The 21,622-nt window shown below is 39.9% G+C and overlaps 1 protein-coding gene across 4 annotated transcripts in view; it reads left to right on the plus strand.

The window, feature by feature from the left end:
- The window catches only part of rgs3a (regulator of G protein signaling 3a), a 164,073-nt gene that overhangs the window by 45,336 nt on the left and 97,115 nt on the right, over window positions 1-21,622 (plus strand). For 3 of the 4 annotated variants that reach the window (XM_023287277.3, XM_023287280.3, XM_055019248.1), the window contains 6 exons: window positions 10,420-10,501; window positions 12,995-13,100; window positions 13,677-14,109; window positions 16,021-16,060; window positions 16,821-17,167; window positions 19,240-19,317. In XM_023287277.3, coding sequence (XP_023143045.2) covers window positions 10,420-10,501; window positions 12,995-13,100; window positions 13,677-14,109; window positions 16,021-16,060; window positions 16,821-17,167; window positions 19,240-19,317 — 1,086 coding nt within the window. Of the gene's footprint in view, window positions 1-6,160; window positions 7,018-10,419; window positions 10,502-12,994; window positions 13,101-13,676; window positions 14,110-16,020; window positions 16,061-16,820; window positions 17,168-19,239; window positions 19,318-21,622 lie in introns of those variants that run through there. The other variant, XM_023287279.3, reaches the window with a different exon arrangement.

Genomic DNA, 21,622 nt, shown 5'->3' on the forward strand with positions numbered 1-21,622 from the left:
TTCCTTAATTGCCATCAATCAGTCCTAAAAACCCATAATAGTTGATTAAACTGACCCATTTCCAGACTAATTGAATTGATGCACTTTTCTTAGTTTTAGTTTTGATTTATACTCCACAAATTTTCTCAAAGTGCAACAGGTAAAAGGGGAAAGTAATTGGTTTAGTTTTAATACCAGCCTTCAGTGTTGGATGCATTCAGTCACATATGGTCATTTACTTCAAAAAAATATAAAAAGCATTGAAACTTGGACTCCTGGAGTTGCTCTTACTTAGTCCTATTCATGCGATCAGTTTGACACTAAAACGTATCCGTGTTGCTTTTGAAATGCTCCAGGATTTGAACTCTGTGGAAAGCAGTGGTCATATGGCGTTTCTACAGCTACTAAGCCCGACTGTACTGGATTAACCGGAGGAGGCTGCTTTACTTTCACCTTTCACACACTCTTGTTCGCTTTATTCATAATACAGGCCACATACACACATACAGAAACATACGTTGAGGATTATTTATCTCAAGAAGTACTGCTGCTACATTTGACCCTGTGGTTTAAGTGGATTTGACAAGGAAAATGTTCGTTTTCTTTCGAGTTGTCACTACATTCCTGACATTGCTTAGAGAATAATGATGCTCCATCCAGAACGTCAAGACTTTGAGCAGCATTTTAAAGTCACCGAAGGCAGCGAGGAGGGCAGCAATCATGTGGAAAAGTTTTACATCCGTACTTGTGAATGGTCCTTTCCTCTCTCCTCACCCTCCCTCCCTCGTTCTTGTTCTCCCTCTTCCTCTTTATCTGCGGGTGAATCAGAGTAACATATGATTGTGTGGTTTGTGTGGGACAGTCTCGGGGGAGAGTTAAAGGGAGGAGGTGGGGGGGGGAAGCACATTCACAGACTAAATTAGGGGAGAATGGAAAACCTTTTAGACTTTCTCCTCTTTTCTGTACCCGTCTTCTGTTGCCTTGTCCTTGCTCCCTTTCCAGACCGTTGCGTATTTCCTCCCTCGCTGTTGTCGTGTCCTCCTCCACCTCCTTCTCCTCTCTTTTCCCTCTCTTTTCTCTCTCCGTCACCCCGTGGCCATCGCCCTTACCAGACAAAGAGCTCTGTGGTATCATTAACTGCCCACTCTTTACCGACTCAAACATTTTTCAATGTTTGATGATGGCCTTACGCATGAATAATTTCAGTGATTTACACGGGGCTCATTAAGGGCTTGTTGCTGAAGACAATACTTGATATCCACAAAGGAATGTCCCTCAGAGAACCACAAGGCTATTTCAAGAACACTTTCCAATCCACTGACTGCACTTTTACAACTTTCTTCTGCATTTTGATTAAACCGTTGTCCTCGTTTATTTGGTTAATTACCACTTGTTTGGGAGATAATCAGCACTTTGAGAAATATGTTGCCAATCAGTTTCTTCACTGTGAGATCTTTTCAATTTTTCCAAAAAGCTCGTGCTGCTTTTTAAGATAATGAAGGTAGGTGTTACTGGCATTTGGGATTAATAGTCACAGGAATGGCATTTCGTGATGACAAATAATAAACGGCAGCTTTTGATCAGTGTGATATTTAGCAAAATGTACACTTTTCCTTGCATGAAATTGTAATAAAATGCTTTTCTGAAAGAATACATGGACTTCCAAATTATCTATCATTTATAAATCTCTTAAAAATCTGCCATTTTGAATGTTACCTAGAATTTATATGCCTTCAATATAGAGTAGGTTCACTTTACCTGTCAAATAATATTGAAATAAATGCCTGCTTTCTCACTAAACCAGAGATTAAAGACTCGACAAAAAGCATAAAGCAAGAGTTCATCTCCTCGGTTGCCATGTCAGCATTTATCTATTATGTTTACAGGCAATGGGGGGAAAAAAAAAACGCTATCTGCTTATATGAATGGCAGGAGGCAGAGAGTTCGTGAATATTAACAAGGGTTGCGCCTCGGACAACATGTCGCCCCACATCACTTTGCTTGTCAGCTGGCATTAGCTCCTAAACCGTCTCTGTGTAAATGAGTCTGACACTTGTGTCTGATGGGAAAGATGGGAAGGAAGGGCGAGGTGAGCTGAAAAGAGGACAGAGGGGTTAGATTTTCTGGACGGCGTCTCAGAGTAAATGAAGAATGGTTAGTTTTATTGCCAGAACATATCCCTTTGTGAGTATTTTGGGACCTGGCTGCTATTAACTCTCCTCCCTTCTCTGCACGACTCTGAATATGTAAGTGCTTAGCTTTGCCCTTTCTTGTGTTGCTTCTAATTTGAAAGAAGTATCCTCTTTAAACACATACAAGACGACCTGTGTTAGGTGGTTTGTTCCCTACCATCTCCTGACCACATGTCATGTCTTTGAATGAGACCCTGACCCTCTAAATGGCTCTTGAGGAGCAGGCCGGTGCCATGCATGCCGACGCTGCCACCGTCACTGTGTTTGTGTGTGTGTGCATAAGTGAATGAATGGCTTTGTAGGGAACTTTGTCCCTCTCAGGCTGAAAATCGCTGGCAGCGTGGCTCAAGAGATGGCATTGTTGGACTGTCAGTCAGTCGGACCGCCGCTTTAGTCCAGACTGTAATGATGTAGCATCTATCAGATGAACTGAAGTTTCATGCAGACGTTCATGTTTCCATCATTTAGAACTTCAGTCACTTAAGTGATCCCTTAACTTCTCATTTAGCACCATCACCAGGCCAAACTTTATCTTTTTAAAAAACATGTATCTCCTGTTTACTCAAATTATTGATTTCATTGATTGATTCATCCAACATGCATTCAACAAACTTAAATTTGCAATACGGTACATTTCAAACATAAATGTAGCATTAATATGAAAGCAGATTTAGAGAAGTAATGACTTCTTTAGCAGAGACTCGGGTCATACTCCTTCTGCAAGTCCAGCGCCACAAAATTACATTCCCATCCAGCAACTGTGTTTTCAGTTATGTCCTGAGGAAAATGTAATTTTGTTTAGAAATGAATGCACTTTCTCATTTGTGACACTGTAGGAGAGACTTGCCGTTTGAAAAAGTCCATGTAAGGAGATAGGAGAGGAGGATGGAGGCACAACTCTGAAAACTGTCACCAAATAGACCTGAGTTTGTGCACCATGACAGATGAGAGACCTTCAGTCTTAGACTTAAGTTCTGTTCTCAGTCATTGTTTTCTTGGGCTTTCACTCACTTTCTGGTTCGGTTTACCCACTAAAATTACATGGTTCGGTTTAGGGACAATATCAGGCTTTGTTTGACACTTTCACTATAATTAGTACATGTTAAGACCTTGTTTAAGGTTAGGCACCAAAATTGCTTGGTTAGAAAAAGGGAAGATCTCCTGATTGGGGTTAAGATCCAACCATTTCACTACATGTTTGAAGTGGCTTCCATTTTCAGGGTTACCAGGGTGATGAGTCAAATCCCATCTCATACACGATTGGTTGGCTGAAAAGGAGCGTCAGTAAAGCAATAAAATACATAGCAAAGATATGCTAATTAGAATCAGATTTGTGACATTGTATTTAAGAATGCAGTTTAGTTTTATAAGAAGACAATTTCTGGAGAAAGGGTTGTCCTCTGTATGTATAGTAACCTGAGCTTCTCTGTGATGTGTTTTGGTAGCTGGCTTGCATGCATGATAGTGCATGTGAGTCCCTCCCTTTGAAACAGTTGGTCCTCCCTCAGCTTTTCAACAGCCCACAAATGACCTCCCACACTGCATTGAGAAAGCAAAAATGCAATCCGTTCAGGTGGTACCCCAAAATACAGAGAATTTATTTATTTAAAGTATTTTACTAATGCCATTTACCTCACTTCTGTGCACTTGTTTCATTTCATTTCAGTGTGAGAGTCTTTATTGTTGTTTTGCCGCTCAAATATGTTTGGCTCCGGTCTTTGTGTGTCTGTTTCCACTTGTTAATCCACTCTGGTCCAATGGACTGTTGAAACAGACAAAACCCTGTCTTCACAAAATCCTGTTCCTATACAACTAAACTGCATTTTCAGTTAGGTTTTAAAGGAAATCTATCTTCTGCTGGATTACGGTTCACAAATACGTCACTAATCAACATGTTTTGCCATTAATTTTACACTGACTTTCCTGTCACTCTTTTTAGCTAATCAATCATATATTAAATGGGCCAGGACTTGTCATCCTGATAAGCCAGAAAATGGAACAGATGCTAGACAATGGCATTTTTCCTAACTGTACCCAAGTAGTTTTGCAGCCTAACCTTAAACGAGTTTATGTGACACACTGGGTTCCATTGGGATCTTTTTGTTAGTGTCTTAGCAAGACACTTTTACAATCATGTAAAAGTGTCTAATGCTGTGTAACAAATCTAGCCATGCGGTTTTTGTGTGTAAACCTTACCAGAAATTGAGTTAAAAAAGAAAAAGGTTGAAAACGAAACTTAATTCTTAGGGTGATGATTTGTCGCCCATCATGGGACTCGAACCCTGTTCTTATTTTTTGTTGTCTCTTATATACAAAACATTTCTGCTTGTGCAGGGAGGGGTGTGGTGTGGGAACATGCCTGTAATTTTGGTCTAAGATACTGGTGCTGTAGTGACATCCAGTGGTTCTGAACGTTGCACCCAGAACCTTTAACTTTCACTCTAATTAGTCTTAAGGTTGAGGCTGCAGAAGACTGTTGTCATCTCAGCTCTCTCATATTATGCACAGTGTCACCTTCACTATGTTGTACCTATAGTGTAGTTATGAATCTGTATGCTGAGCTTCCACTGTTTGAATTTAAAGTGCAACTTGAGCTGTGAACCTGAACTTGGCCTTAGACCCATCCTGTGTGTTTACTGGCTTGGAAGACGCCTCCTCCTTTGATAGCTGTTTATTCAGGTCAGGAAGAGAGGGACGGACAGACAGAAAATGAGAGAGAGATCCCACACTATTTAAAAAAACAGATTGGCCTCGTCTGGCTCCAAGACAAGCTTTTCAAACTCTTCTTTCACTCCTCTCCCTAAGACGGGCTTTCTTCTCTGCTTTTATTCTCTCCCTCTAATCCGTCCTTCTGCCTATTTAGAGGTGAACAGCGCAGCGTGAAAGAGAGAGAAAGTGTTTTTGTGTGCTTGACGGGTAACCCTCGCCCTTTTGAAAAGGCAAACAGGGAAAAGTTGCCATTACTACTGGCATAAAGGGATCTTAAGACAATGGGCTTTTCTGCCACTTTATTAACATTGTAGAGACTAGAGCAGCACTGCTCCTCTTTCACCCCACTCTTTCTCTGTCACTTCTCTGTCCATGTTTCATTCCGCGAGCCAGACATCCGAGTGATTAAGAGGAAAAGAGGCAAGCTGGGAATTAATGGGGCTGCTAAGGGGTTAGATTGGCCACTGTTTTTCAGTCGTAATTTAACAGGCTTTTTCCTGCAACTGCCACCAAGGTGTTTGCTGTTATTATTTTTGAGATTACCACCGCTTTCCCAGACATACGGATATCAAAAACAAAAACAAATGTAATGTTTGGATAACTGTAAGAGTGTGAGGGGGGGATTGTTCGGCATTCACAGACCTGTGAATTTCCGTGTTGGGTGGTTGGAGGTGAGGGGGGAGCAACTGAAAGGAAAAGCAGAGGAAATATGGAAGTTGAAAACATAATAAACAAGCATAATGTCTGGACGGAGATTGGGGAGTGTGGGAGCTTTTGGTGGAAAGAGTCTGATGAGGTGTGAAGTATGATTGAGGCATATGTGTGTGTGAGAATAAGGTACGTCCCTAAACAATGCTGCTGTCATTGTCTCTGCTTAGGAAATGTGGTCATTAAAATTCGCAAGACCCAAAAGTCGTAAGCAATCAGACCCATTTCCGTTTATAGTGCACATGTGGTGCTACCTCCACTGACATGTAACTCTTGCCTTTTAAAATCCTGCCTCACACACTCATACATGTCTCATTTGTGCCACCTACATTAGTCACTACAGAGTGTATTTGCAAAAGACTGAGGGCTATAGCACCTCTCACAACCTCATAGTGTGGACTCAGGAAGCAAACTGGCCTTATCGGGGGCAGACACACAAAGCTGTCCTGGCTGTAGGGTGGCGAGGTATGCGTAAGTGCGTGTGTGTGTGTGTGTGTGGAAGAGGGGGGTAGCGGTGGGAGGCACTTCCTCCTATTCTTCTGCTGTTGAAGAGTTCCCATGAGCGCCCCTGCCAGGAGCTACAGTGTGGCCTGAGCAGGCCGAGCCAGCACCAGTCTCGCCTACATGACGCCGCCACGCTCTCACACAGCTGATCTCAGCCGCTACTGCAACTTCTGCTGTTCAGGCAACAGAGCAAGGAGCTGCACGGTGCACTACTGGACAGAGTAAACGTGAGAGGAGAAGGAGAGGACGGAGAAGATAAACAACAGAAGAAAAGGAACTGAAGTTTCAAGGCAGAGAAGTGGAGCACATGAAGCTGTGGATGAAATAATAGGTACAGACTGCAAACTTGTCATTACTGACAAACCTTGAATGGAAAAAAGTGCTGTTGAAGGTCAGTGGCAGAGTGATTCCAATTTTGCAGAGAGGACAAGAATATTAAATCGAGACTCATTTGGGGGAAAGGTGATTCAGAGCGAAGGCCAATTTGCCTGAAAAGATATCTCAGAGGAGCGCTTTTGTTACACTCGACAGATTCCTGTTTGTTTTCCCTCAAGGTGAAAAGCAATATTATTATCAAGAGCCACCTCGGCTTGGACTGTCACCTGGACACCTCGGGACTAGAGTCACCCCAGCAGCTCTTTGGGCAGCTGTCACAGTCGAGATGATCCACAACACCCTGAAGTCTACGGAGCCACCGGAGCACAGCCCCAGGAGGACACACTCAGCCGCACAGAGGAAGCTGTGGCGATACTCGGGCTGTAGAGGCGCCGGCCAGGTGGAGAGTCAACGTCGCAGCGTTTGCGTGTTGGCTGCGGACTTGAACACTGGAGAGGGAGGAGGAAGAGGAGGAGGAGGAGGAGGTGGTGGTGTGATGCACACTATCCACGGGCTGTGTCACCTCTGCATCGGATGTAGGCTGCCTCAGGTGTGTCTGTGGTGAAAAACAAAGAAGTGGGAGGAAGACGGGGGGTTTGTGTGTGAGCAAGAGAACGAGACAGCGCGATATCTGATCAGTGCTTTCGTAAATTACTTGCAAAATATAAAGTAAGACTAATAATTTCTAACACCAGGTGCACAAACGGTCGAACTCTGAAGGAAAACTAAATAAGAAACTGAAGTGGTGTTATCTTTGTTGACGCACTACTGGATCCTGGTATTAGTGTAGCAAAGGAAAATGCACTTTCAGCTGCGTGTCCTGCACACCCGGAAAAAGAAAACGTGCTCGTGAGCGAGCGCAGGAGATATGAGGGATGTGCTTTTCTTGAAAGGGGAAAACCAGCTTGCTGCCCTTTACATTATTTATCCTGAGAGACGGATATGATGGAGGTGGAGAGCAAAAATGGAGAAGAAGAAAATATTGGTGATGATATGAGCTGAGACCCCACATTTGAATTGCTCATTAAAAAATAAGAAAATATATGTGATAATATATATATATATATATATATATATATATATATATATATATATATATATATATATATATATATATAAATAAATAAATAAATAAAAATTTAGTTGACTTGGGGGAACAGAATACAAGAGCAGAAGCTGAATAGACTAAAAATCACATCTTGAGAATATTTGCAAGACTGCGCTTACAAAAATGCAGCGTGACACATGTCAGATGTGTGTGTGGGTTTTACTGTCCTATAGTCACTGAACGCACCGGCCCAGAAAACACTGTCTGATCGTGTCGTGTGTAGGTCGTTGTTAGATTTTATTTAGTCTCTGTGCACCTGTCGGGGTTTAGTGTTGCCTCTCCTGCACTGACGAGACGCATGCTATGATAGTCAGATGGAGATTGGCAAGATTTCTGCTCCAGACCAGTCTGAGATGATGGCGGAAGCACTGAGGCATGAGTGTAAAAAAGGGAACAGCTCCGTCACTCATGCATGAACACATGCTACACACACATGAACTGCAAGGTTTTCTTCCTCAGGGTGCATCTAAATCATCACAAGAAAGTTCTAATCTCAAATTTTAGTCTTGTCAGTTCTTATATGCTTCAATTATTCATTCATCAATAATGCTCTGCTCACACAATTTTAATATTTAATGCAGGCTGGCAACTTTTCCCCTTCATTTATCTTCATTCATTTCACTAATATGTCTTGTGATTGATGCACTGAAGAAAAAAATCACTTAAAGAGCGTTCATAATGATCGATTGGAATATTTTCTCTTTTCAATTTGAAAAGAATCCGAGTGCTTTCATTTAGGAGTTGGAAAAAAGGGGCATTGGACTGCTTTTTTAAAAGCCACACTCGAGGTAGTCCAAGTTCTCGGACTCAACAATCCTTACAAATTTAATTAACACTGCAAAGGCTCTGGATTCTGGATGAATCAGTCCACATTAGGCAGCTCTGTGAGTTCCCCTAAAAAGGACACAATGTCTGAAAAAGCTTTTGATAAAAAGGCACAAACGTAGATGCAGACGGATAGATGAAGCATGACCGATAGATCTCCGCTTCACTTCTGTTCATTTTCAGTCACAGCCATTGCGTTCCTCTGATTTATATCACATATTCAATTTCAAGCTGGTCTTTCAAAATGTGACAACTAACTGTTTGTTGTTTGTCTTTCTTAATTCTGCTGAAATGTTGTATTTTGTGCCACCTGTTAGTCTATTTGTCTTTGTCATCTGCTCTGTTTTTGCCACTTTTTGAAGTCACACTGCCCTCTTTTACCACTATAGTGACATCTCTTAATGTCAGTCTCCTTTGTTTCTGTGTCTCTGTATATCTCATCTTCTCTCTCTGTGCTTGTCACACAACCAGACTTTAGGATAATTGCAATATATCTGGCTGTCTTTATACTAACTTTTTCAGTTTTAACATATGTTTCTACTTTTTTGTCACAGTCACAAATGAATTTAATGATGAGCCATACATACGTGCACTATAGACAGAAATAGAGACAAATCCAGGAGACTGAACGTCAGAGAAATATGGTGGAAAACTTGTTACACATAACAGTGTGACACAGGGCGCATAAAATCATTGGACTATAAGAAACATCAAATGCACCCGACATTTTAGGGTCATCATGAGCTTCAGGCTCTGTAATAATCAGTGTGTTTCTCAAACTTGCTGCATCTCACTCATGGGCAGACTTTGTAATTTAGCAGCATGTACATGCAGTTTTGTTGAAAGAAAGAGAGGAAAAAAAGCATGAAATGTCTGTGTGTTTTGGGCCCCTGGCTGTCAGCAGATGAGATGGAAAGTGAGATGTTTTGGATGGAACTTTGTTGACTTTGGCTCAGAGTTTTGGTGTGCAGGTACTGAATGTTTGACGATACAAAAAAAAAAGAAAGAGAAAGAGAGACAAAGGGAAAGAGCCATCAGCATTGTTTCTGCGTGTCCATGCATGTGTGTGTTGACGTGATGAATGTTCTGTCTTGTGTTTTTGAAATATATCATAATGTTGAGATTTCTTAAACTCTAAGCATAAATCCCAGATTTTACACTGTATTCTGGTAAAACCTCTCCATATCTGTTATTGCACACACTCATTTTTTAATTTATGGATTGACAGTGTAGGATTAAATTACTAAAAATACACATGGAGAATAGTTTGATTATATTTGGATAGAGGTTTTGTACTTCAGAATATCTCACAATCAAAGCAACTTCATCAAAAGTCTAACATTACTTAATCTGTTATTGTTTTTCTTGGTTTTTCATGATGCACAACTGCAGTGCTTCATATAAAAGCTGTATAAAAGAAGTTCTTAATCTTAATTAGCTTGAAAAAACAAACACACAAATATCAGAGTACCAGAGATTTAGTCTTAGAACTACTCATTGCATCCACAAACACACACATATAGCTTTTCTATTCCCCTTTATTCTGCACTTATTTGGATTTTTGTGTGTGTGAGAGAGACAATGTTTATTTTCACACACATTTCTGTGTTGTTTTTTTTTCTGTGATGCATTTTAAGAGCTGGATTATCTAGTACCATAGGGATGCCAGTGTACACTATCTAGGTATAGATATGAATTATTAGGCCATCCGCTTTTGGTCAATTGTGAGGATTATTCCATTTTTGCCCAAACTACTACACAAAGATTGCGTTTATTTTTATCTCTGGAGATGTTTTTCCTACTAAGTCAGCTAATTGGGTTCACCGGGAAACTGCTGTCAAGACAGTTTTAATAGGAAATGGAAGCATAATACAAAGCTACTTAATCGTCCTGTAGGAAGGAAGTCGGTTATTTTACCAGCATGCTACTTTTAGTTCCTCAGGTAGCAGGTCGAGAGGGTCAGTTCCCATCTTTGAATCACAAAATGACTGTGTGTGTGCATGTGTGTGTGTTCTTCAGGTGACCATCCTTCGAGGAAAGGATGGATATGGATTCACCATCTGCTCGGATTCCCCTGTCAGGGTGCAGGCTGTTGATCCAGGCAAGTTTCGCATGCACATGTCTGTGTACATGAAACTCAGCTGTCTACTGAAGGACTGTTGTTTAACCCTCTGAATCCCAAACTGTTTCTGGGCATTTTTTTTTTTTTTTTTTGCTCCTGCTACACTTTTAATAATTGTGGGCTCAAGTTCTACATCTTTATGGAAACAGCAGAAACCATAGGTAGAAATAGACAGAAAATATTGCCCCTAAACTCTTTTTTTGCAGTCTAACAGTTATAATGCCATAAATCATGAAAAAGAAACAAACATAAGTTGAATTTCTTTGGTTATTTGTTTTATTAAAAAAACGAAAAAGCCTGAAATCAAGATGTACAACATTTTCGCAAGTGCCCACAGGTGTTACTAACACTTAAAAAAGAAAGAAATAAAAAAATGGTGGCTCTACTTACTGTTGATATTTTACTCCTGACATTTTTAATGTTTCCATGCATGTCTCTCTTCTGATCTGTGTAATCACAACCTGCAGTTCAGCCCCATTCACCCCAAAAGTTCAGGAAATTTTGTCAAAAAACCTTGAATTAAGTTATTTTGATTTAAAATCCCAATTTTTAAGCTTAAATTTGGCTCATGATTCAGAGGAGATTCTTTTATTGTATTTTTATTACACTTTTTGTCTTTGTTTTTACAGTTTCTTGCTCTGATATGTTTTTGCCATTCAAACATGTCAGTGGGTTTTGGAGTTCAGAGGGTTAAAATGTGAGGTTTTCACTATTTTAAGATATAAAATAACAAACTGCACTTTTTCTAGACCCACATTTCTCATGTGATGGAAAGGTCTTATTTATAACTGCAGTATTTTTACTTAAATATTTTTGCTTCATGAACAGAATTAGTTTTTCAGTGCAGATTTGATTGTAATAATGACTGATGCCGATGTCTAATCTTCATTCACAGGCCTACCAACAGTAGATGGGTCAATATATAATTGTGGGACTTTTTGTAACAAACATAGTTGACAGGTATCACAGTTAACATTTTTGCTGTTTTTTAGGCCTAAAATCAACATGGCCGCCTATAACCAAACACCACATGGCATTTTTGCAGAAAGATTCTTCGAAATATTATATATACAATTGAGTAAAATTGAAATTGAAAGTTATTTATGAAGATATTGTAGTAAACCTGTTGACTTGTGATAAATCCACACTTGACTCACACACTACTTTATATTAAATAACTCAGAAAGTCTTGGAGTCTTGCCAGTCTTTTCTTCAGGAGGAAATGACATCATGTGGAGCAGGTCATGTGATCTGGAATTAACACACTTCCTTGAGAGGTGTTTTTGTAATGGGGAACTTAGTTGAAAGTGAAATTTGATATATTGGCATAAAAGAAATATCTGTCATGATTATCTCAACTTAATAAAAAGAACACAATCAAAACAATTTTTGAATGAGATAATTTTACTATTGTTTAGCTAATTAGAAGGTGGTTGTTATTAAAATCAGACAGTTATCCAGTTGACATTTTAGTGATATCCAGTCATTTTTTTTATTAATAAGTGATTGTTTCCATGATAAATAATTCTGGAATTTGTGAGGACATGATCATAATGAACACAGAAAACATTAGTTTTTTTCTTATTTTTATTAAAAATGTATGCAAGATATATCCCATGGACTTCAAAAGTCCCTCAATTATATATTGACCCAGATATCTAGTTTCAGTAATACTTGTGCCATGAATTTGCCTTGAGACTGAAAGGGACATAAGTTGTATATAGACTGAAATAGGAGACTGTATTTGATGTTTTCCTGAATTCCAGTTTATAGTTGCAATGTATGTTTTTGTGTTTCACATTATTGACATGAATTTGGCATCTCTTTCTTTTTTTGAAATTGTCTTTTTGTAAATAAAATAGTGGAAATAGACAGGAAATGTGGGGAAATAGAGAAGAAAAATGACTTGCAACAAAGATTTGGCCTCCTGGGAGTCAAGCCAGGAACTTTAAGCCCATGTGGCATGCTTCCTAACCGCTTTATCAGGCTGCCTCTGAGTTTGACATCTCATAATTACATCTTCCATCAAAAGTTTTATGTCACACGTGGGTGATTTATTTTGTTATTCCATTGGCCGAAGTTTGGAGTATTAACATTAGCATCAGCTCAGGCTGCTGGGTGTTACTGTCTGTCAGATGGATGATTTGAAGTTAAGCTCCCGTCTTGGCAGGTGTCCTCCCAGTTGCCATGTCTTTGAACAAGGTGCTGAATCTCAACATGAAAACATTGTTACTGTCTTTGTGGAGAAATGAAAGGGATGCAAAACACACTTTGTTCCATAAAAAAACTGAGTATTTGAATTCTTGATTGCTATTTTATTGTTTTTTCCGTGCAACTATTTGCCTTTCTGCACCTCCAAGACTAAAGAAACAAGCTCAATATATTATAGACCTTGTGTATGACTCCTAAAAAGCATAAATGGAGCTTGAATGTGTGTAAATGTGAAGTTTTTCTGCCTCTTCATTCTGGCAGGGGGTCCAGCAGATCAGGCTGGTCTGCAGCAGCTGGACACTCTCCTGCAGCTAAACGGCCAACCAGTGGAGCAGTGGAAATGTGTGGACTTAGCTCATGCTATAAGGTAACACACACAAGGATTATGGCCAGATTTAAGCCGAAAGAATCCCTTTCACACACATATTCACCGCTTAGCAGCAATGATATCATGATTGCAAGCTTGTCAGATGGACTGAGAGGTTTGTTGAATTCATTTTCCCATCACAGTTGATAGAGATTAGTCATTCTGGTGTGTATGACTGCATGAACTAGAAAAGCCAATAACAATACAATTTACAATGGAATTGCTCTGCGATTAGATGTCAATGATTTATCAGCAGTCAACAACATTATGTCAATTAAGGGTTTGAAACCTTGTTTCCTCGCTGAGTTCTTTCATATATACTTTAATACTAAAATTATGCTTTATTGATGCAGTTATAGTCAATAGCATAATAGATTTGCATAGATTTCTCTCTGGAATGTGATTTTACTGTATTGCTGATGTGCAAATACAATAAGAAACTAGCCTGCTGTTGTATTTTGTTTAATATTTGACAAGATGTTTCATGGTTTCTATATGGTTTTAGTTTTCCAGTTATTTACAATATGTTTAGTCACTCGACATTTTGTTAATCATCTTCTCTCTGTCTTGTTGCAGAAACAGTGCCAATGAGATCACAGTGGTGGTGTGGCGTACCGGCCCCTCAGTCAAACCTAACTTTGAAGGCCTCATCCACCGGCCCTCCTACAAACCGTCCACGTCGAACTACGACGCCCCCTCGCCACCGACCCGCAGGCGTGCGCCAGATGTCGGCCCAAGCAAAACCCCCCCAGCCGTGCCGCCCCTCCCGGCCCACCACCGTGCCGCTGCCACCCGCAGGCTTCTGGTCAACGGCTCCGAAGCTGGAAACAGCGGCGGCTTGGGCATGGGGACCCTGGCGTGGGGGGCCCAGGGAGGGTCTGCAGAGGAGCTGGATGGGAAACCGAGACACCTCCACCATCCTCACACCGCCACGCTGAAGGGAACCAGGGTGAAGGCCTCCAACGGGGACAACTACATCATCCTGGCGCCCATCAACCCTGGAAGCCAGGTACCGCAGACTGGTGGTGGGCTGCATCTTCATCATCTTCTCCGTCCTCCTCATCCTCACCACGGTCATATGGTGGCTCATCCTAGATATGTGTCCTTACCTTTCATCCCTGGTGCTGGTAGATAGATGGACTGTGTGTGTCTGGGCCATTTGGGTTACTGTTGTCTCATTGGTTTGTGCTTTACCACCTGTTTTCAACACAGTACATTCTGTGTATGTAGTTTAGTGTCACGAAGATGTTGAGTAATAGACTAAAAAGCGAGAGGAGACAATCACATATAAAATATAGCTTTTAATAATAGATTATAATCCTGTACTATGTGAAGCTGTGGAAACATTTGTTACATTACATGCTACCAACCAGACACAGGTCGTAGTAGGAAAACAATGCATATGTACCTACATCATTTATCTTCCAGATATTCTATAGATTTATTACCTGTGTGCCATGAATTATACATCAGTACATTGTTTAAGAAAGAATTCAACAAATTTATTACATCACTTTATGAGACTTCTCATACTCCAAGGCTGGTCCGTTGCCTAATATGCAGTTTCTGTATAACATGCATGTACATGCACAATGTATATGACATTTTATACAGCATGTACCTATTTTTTTTGCCTTCAGTGATCTTGTGTATGAGGTAAAAGCTTTGATCATTAAAACAAAATAAAGCAAAGTCATTAAATCAAAAAGACTGATCTGAATTCCTCAGCTAACACCCCTTTTAAAAAAATCTAATACTAACCTATGAACCACCTCAGAGTAACAAACATGCTGAATCAAAACATTCAGAGAGTGTCTGAGACCTTGCAGCAGTGGCCTCTGTGTTTTATTGATTGCAGTCTCGAAACAGCTGCTTGACATATATAAAACAGTTCTAACTCACTAAATCCTTTAATATCATCTGTATAATTTTGTTAAATTGTCTTTCACTCATGCTTTTTTTTCTGTGACTGTGAGTAGAAGCTACTCTTGTGTGTTTGTGTGTCTGTGTTTGCCTCATGCAGTGTCCACCTTCATCTGTGTGCTTTTCAGGTTTAGGTTCAGTTAAAGTGCACAGCAATGTTTGGCAAAGGATCTGTGCTGTGAGCAATCTGAAACATGAGATCAGGCTGATATTAGAAGAAAGAACAGAAGCCAATTCAGAGGAATGACAGACACTGTACAGCTTGAGGGAAAAGACGTGCATGCCAGCATAGTGAACAAACCTTCCTCTTCAAATCGCTACAACTTCTATCTCAGACAAAAGAGGAGGCAGGAACTCGGTGAGATTTTGTCTTGGCCAGGCTAAATATACTGAGAGCCCCGTGGAAATGGGTCATGTTGGCGGCATATCACACCGACACAATAGTTTAGCTCGACAAACAAAGAGCTTTGAAAGGCCACATGAGAGGAAATATTTATCCTAGTAAGGGGCAGAATCTCCCATAATCTTCCTACAAGGCTGGCAGAAATGTGTGCTAATAAAATATATAATTTAAGACATTTTCCAAATTCTAATCTGACTGTATTAGTAATCTGAACAACATGTGAAGTGGTGGCAGCTTTCTGTCTTTACTTCCTCAGTAGATTTTAATGTGTTACGACAAGTAGAACCCATGGGAGCTTTTGAGTTCAGTGTAAAATCCAAATGAGTCCTAGAAACTAAACTGAATGTCATACAACAAACTGCAAATGACAATGTCCAGCTTGACACTTTTATGGATTTCCCTTTAAAATAATAAATGTCATGTGGCAACCCCTTATATCTACACATTATATTACTGATGTTGTCATAGAAGATCAGAATTGCATTTAATTTTAGTAATCAAACATTGATCACTGTTTTAAAATGTGTTTATTCTAGATGTTCACATTGCTGCAGCAAGCCTCTTTAATATTAATTCATGCTATTTTGCTTTCAGATCTTGAGGCCTGTTTATCAAGACAACCAGGGGACGTTAGGTAAGATGTGCACTGTATATTGTGTTCATATTTGTATACATATTGTGTATTTTGGAAAATGGCTTCAATGAACTCTGGCAGCAAGCCTTTGTTTAAGTTGGCTTTGGACCCTTATTTTTTTGGATGTAACCCAATGTCAATTTCATTTTTGACTTCACATTTCAGGTAATTGTTAATTTTAATGAATAAACCCTAGCATTGAATTAAACTGCACTCAGAATTACAGTGGATGAACAATACTGTTGAGGCTCAGTAAATTATGTATCCATGATGATTTTGTGCTGGTAGCTGGAGTTTGTTGCCTTTCCTCAGAAATATTTTACCCGTCACAATCTTTACGTTAAGCTAAGCCCAGAGGTTCTGGGCTTCATCTCCACATTTAGCATACTTTTTCGAGAACAATCTCGTCATTGAGCTCCTGGCATGGAAGTAAATGAACCTATTACCCAAAATGACTCATACTATAGGATCTCTGACAGTGATTTTTGACTGAGAGAAACAGGACGATGTGAGATTTTGAAGTCTGGACACTTTTTGTTGTCGTGATCTCAAAAACTCAAGCCACCCCCAGAAACAAAAGGAAATAAATTAGGTAAAATGAGCTCTTTTAAGACTTGTTATTCACACAACTTGCAGTGAATATACAATCACATTTTGTGCCGAAAGGGATAAAACATTTACATTATTCCACACTGACATAAATAGTTTCAGTATTAACTTGTGTTTTTACTCTCACTTACTTCTTCTTTCTGTTTCCCAGCCGCCAGGTTATACCCCACTCGGCAGACTTCTGGTCCACAGCCCCAGAGTGGTGGCAGTGGGGTGTTTTCTGGAGGTATGACCAGTGGTGGAGGTGGAGGTGGGGGTGGTGGTGGCGGAGGTCTCTCCAGTCGCACCGGCTTCCTCCGTCGATCCAACAACTCCAAGACATCAAAGGCGTCGTCCACCTCCACATCCACTAATGCTGGTATAGCCAACTACCAACAGCAGAATTCCAATTTTGCCAACTACCAGAACTGCACCATCGTCCGCTCACATACTCCACACGGCAACTATGGATATGTCAAAGTAGCACCCAAGATCCTTATATTTCCCATCTTTGTTCAGGTAGGCCAGTTTGTATGTGCTTTATTGTTGTGATTGTGCATTATGGTATTATGGATTTTTTTTGTTAGTGACTGTTTACACTGAATTAAAAGGGTCAATATATAATTGCAGGACTTTTTGTATCATAGTTGACAGGTATCGTAGTTGACATTTTTGCTGTTTTCAGATCTAAAATCAACATGGCCGCCTATAGCCAAACAGCACATGGCATTTTTACAGAAAGATTCTTCTGAATATTATATATTCAATTAAGTAAAAGTGAAACCGAAAGTTCTCTCTAAAGATATAGTAGTAAACCTGCTGACATGCCATAAATCCACACTTGACTCACACACTACTTTATATTAAATAACTCAGAAAGCCTTGGAGTCTTTTCCGTCTTTTCTTCAGGAGGAAATGACATCATATGGAGCAGGTCATGTGATCTGGAATGACTCAATGTTCATGGCCAACATTTGGCCGTGGAACCAGAGTATGCAGGATATATCCCATGGGCGTCAAAAGTCCCTCAGTTATATATTGACCCAAAATGCATTTTTGTATTTTCAGTGCAGCCCTCTTCCTGATACAGCTTTTAGCCTTTGCACCGAAATGCATACTGATTTACCGTTTGGATTTCATATAGATTAACTTGATATATTGTGCTGATTAGTGAGCTGAGGATGAGTGATTTCTTGTTTTCTTTGCACACAGCCAGACTAGCATTGTGCTGCCTATTGAAAATATATTCGGTGGACAAATACGAGACAGTTCTGACTGGATCTGAAACCTCAAAAAACAAAAGCAAATAAGTGTATCTGCAGATGTAGCAGAGGTCACCACTGCACTCTGAAAGCCATTTTTCCAAAGTCAAACACAGAAACCCACATGTAATCCTACAAAAGATGGCGTTGTACTACTTGGGTTTGTTTCCCCCTACGCATTTAGCTGAAAAGGAAACAGACATTTGAGGTTTGCAGTTAGGAAATACTTTGACCTTTCTGTCTCAGCTTCTCATACTTTGAAAGTCATTTGGGTGCAATTTTCACGCATAACACATTTTAGTCATGCAGACTTTTTGTGGTGTTTTTGCCTGTAGACCACAACGCTTGATAGTCTGTCTGTGAAGGGAGATCAGTGTTCCAATCCCAGCAGTCAGGATGGTTATTTCCATACCTTCTCTTTTAGATGCAGTATGACAAAATGAGCCGTGTTAACCAAACTGAATGACGTATTTTGGCTTTCACTTGTGTTCTGTGTGACCTTTTCAACCTGTCTCTCCAAAAATGTAGCTGTGTGCAGACAAATATTAATGAACACTTTCTGAGTAGGATGATAACTGGACATATTTTCCTAATACACGAATAGCACAAATTAGGAAACAGTTGCATTAAGTCATGTGTCATTGCTAAATAAAACCTCAGTTCTGCATATATACAGAAATGCAAATGAATATCTTGTGTAAAATGTGACCAGTTAAGACTGTCCTGAAGATAAGACAGGTCGCACTATGCAACATGTCGAACACTTTTGCTGTTTTGAGCCCCTTTGAAAATGCTGGGACTGTGGTGGTACTTCCTCTACCACACAAAGCCATACAGAAACGTGCGGCTGTGACCGTGTTTCAAATCTTATGCAAATATCACGCATGCACTCTTTGTCTTCCCCTGGACTTCAGAGGAAGTCCCCTCCTCCCACCTCGCAGCGCTAGTTTATTTCAAGTGTCTTGTCATTGTCGACCACACATACCGCCTCTCAGTCGCAACTCACTTTCTGTCTCAATAGCATCAGTTGCAGTTGTTTCCCACAGTAAAAAAATCTGTTAAGCAGATCGATTGGATTTGACAGGCAAAAATGGATTCGGTACTGTAACTTTTTACCTTATCGATTGGAATGCAATGTTTTATTATGTGATTTTATCTTGAAAAATGCTTAACATATGTTCATGAGAGTAGGGCTAAAAATGTGTAAGAGTAATAATACAAGCAATATATATTTAAGGTTTCAGATAAATACCTTAAAAATACTAGTCAGAAACAAATGACTGTCAAAATAATGTCCCAAAACTGAATCTATTGTTGTTCTGTGTCCAGCCTCTTGACCTGTGCAGCCGAACCCTCGTCATATCTGAGGAGATGATACTACATGAGAGTAAGCACCATTCTCTCAAGGTAAGTGGCATCAGTGCATTAATGATATGAAATAATTGTTATTAAAAATTAAAAAAAAAAAAACAGGGCTGCACAGTGGTGTAGTGGTTAGCACTTTTGCCTTGCAGCTGGAAGATCCCTGGTTCATGTCCCGGCTTTCCCAGGATCTTTCTGCATGGAGTTTGCATGTTCTCTCTGTGCATGTGTGGGTTTTTTCCAGGGACTCCGGCTTCCTCCCACAGTCCAAAAATATGCTGAGGTTAATTGGCGAGTCTAAATTGTCCAAAGGTGTGAATGAGAGTGTGATTGTCTGTCTGTATATGTAGCCCTGCAACAGACCTGTCCAGGGTGTCCCCTGTCTTCACCCAAAGTCATCTGGGATATTCTCTAGCCCTCCCGCGACTCTGAGGATTGAGCAGTGTACAGATAATGGATGGATGGATATTAGAAATGCCTGTGTTTGTGGACAGTATGAGTAAAAAGCTTCATCTTGTGGATCTTAATTCAGTTTGCTGTTCTACATAAGAATCTTGATCTAGATTCTAAAGCTCAGAAGAAGCTGCAGATATAGTGCCTCTAAGATGCAGCATTTGGGTTCTTTCGAAGAGTTTTTTTATACCAAAAAACTAAGTCTCTCTCTCCTCTTCCACCGCTCATCTCCCCTGCAGCCTCTGCAATCTAATGACGCTGCAGAGGCTTGTCTCCTCTGCTGCCTTTTCAGATTGCAGGAGATAAACAGGACTACTGGCAAATATTCAGTTAGGTTGTCAGAGCCATTTTTTTCATTTGTTAATTTGGTCAAACTGGAAGTGACAGATCGCCACCCTCCTATTATTGTAAGTCAAATTATATGTGTTTTTAGAGTTATGCACAAGTAGAAAAAGAGATAACAAGCAGAAAGCTACTCCCTCAGTAGCGGGGCGGCCGGGAGAGGACATGCCTGAGCATCTCCTATGAATTTGTAATTACTTTGAACTATCAGGTCCACATGAGTGAGGGAAAATTAATAATGGATGAGAGAGGAGCGCGCCAAAGATCTGTCTGTCAGAGAAATTCTGCTTCATGTATCAGACGAAGCTGTAGCCCCTTCGATATATATTAATGATTCTTTCACAATATGTTAAGCTCAAGAATGTGCTGCACTGTGTCTTATAAATGTTCTCATTTCCCCTGAAGTTTCATTAATTTAAATTACTGACTTTTATCCTATGACAAGTACTCTAATGGTGTAGATGTCAGTAAGAAAAATAGAACTGTTTTATGTCTTTGTTGACTCGATTAGTGTGTAACAGAACCAAGTGTGGTAATATAATCTAAAAGCGTATTAGTCTACTAATATTTGCTTTGGAAATATTTGTACTACCTTGATAGTTGTGCAATAACATGGAAAGAAAAACTTGTGACGCAGGTTAACTTGTAATATTTTAGCTGAAGAATTATTAGCAATCAAATATTCTGCATCAGTACATGTAAGAATCTGCAAGGAAATTAAACACAATTCTGATGACAGTTATATTTTTGAGATCAGTGTTTGGAATGAGGGAATCCTGCCTGACACGTCCTAACAGCTTTGATGTTTTTTGGAAGCATGTAACGCCTGATCTGTGTGGACTGGACTATTTGTGCAAAGAGAAAAGAGGCTTGTTGTACTGAATGAAGCATTTGCCACAGTTCTTTAAAATGCCTTGTCAGATAATCTTTGCTGTGCAGCGAAGTGCAGCAACTGCTGGCATGGAAGTGCAGCTCTTCTCTCTCTCTGGGGTCAGTCATAAAACAAATATTTAGCAGCCAGTGTTTGTCAGGAGGGACTTTCTCTCCACTGTGCTACTTTATGCAGGCTGTTTAAACGAACTCTAGGTGTTGTTTTACTCTTTACTCGCCAGAGTTGTGTAAATCTATCTGCGAACTGCCACACAAACGTGGCGTTGTTATTGTTATGTCCGAGCATAAATAGTAAGCAGAGCACTGGATTTTATTCTAAAGTGAAATATGGCCAAAATTGACTTTCTGTTTTCAAATATTAACAATAATCAAATTCGTACAAGACAGTTTTAGTTGAATTATATTATTGTTTTATTCTATTTTATCATAATTTATGATTAAAAGTGCAAGTAACTACAATAATAGCCGTGTAGCATACAGTGATTCTCAGTGAGAGTACTATCAACTATTTAGGTATATATTTTTAACCATCTTAACCCAAAGCAGTTTATCTTTGCTGTCATATTTTTCCTCATTGTAGGCTCAATATTCACAGCAATATAAAGTCCTGCAACTTCATAGAAACAGCACAGCCATAGCTGGAAGCAAAGAGAACTCAAAAACG

The sequence above is a fragment of the Amphiprion ocellaris genome, chromosome 17 (genome assembly GCF_022539595.1).
Source record: "Amphiprion ocellaris isolate individual 3 ecotype Okinawa chromosome 17, ASM2253959v1, whole genome shotgun sequence".
NCBI classification, from domain to species: Eukaryota; Metazoa; Chordata; class Actinopteri; family Pomacentridae; genus Amphiprion; species Amphiprion ocellaris.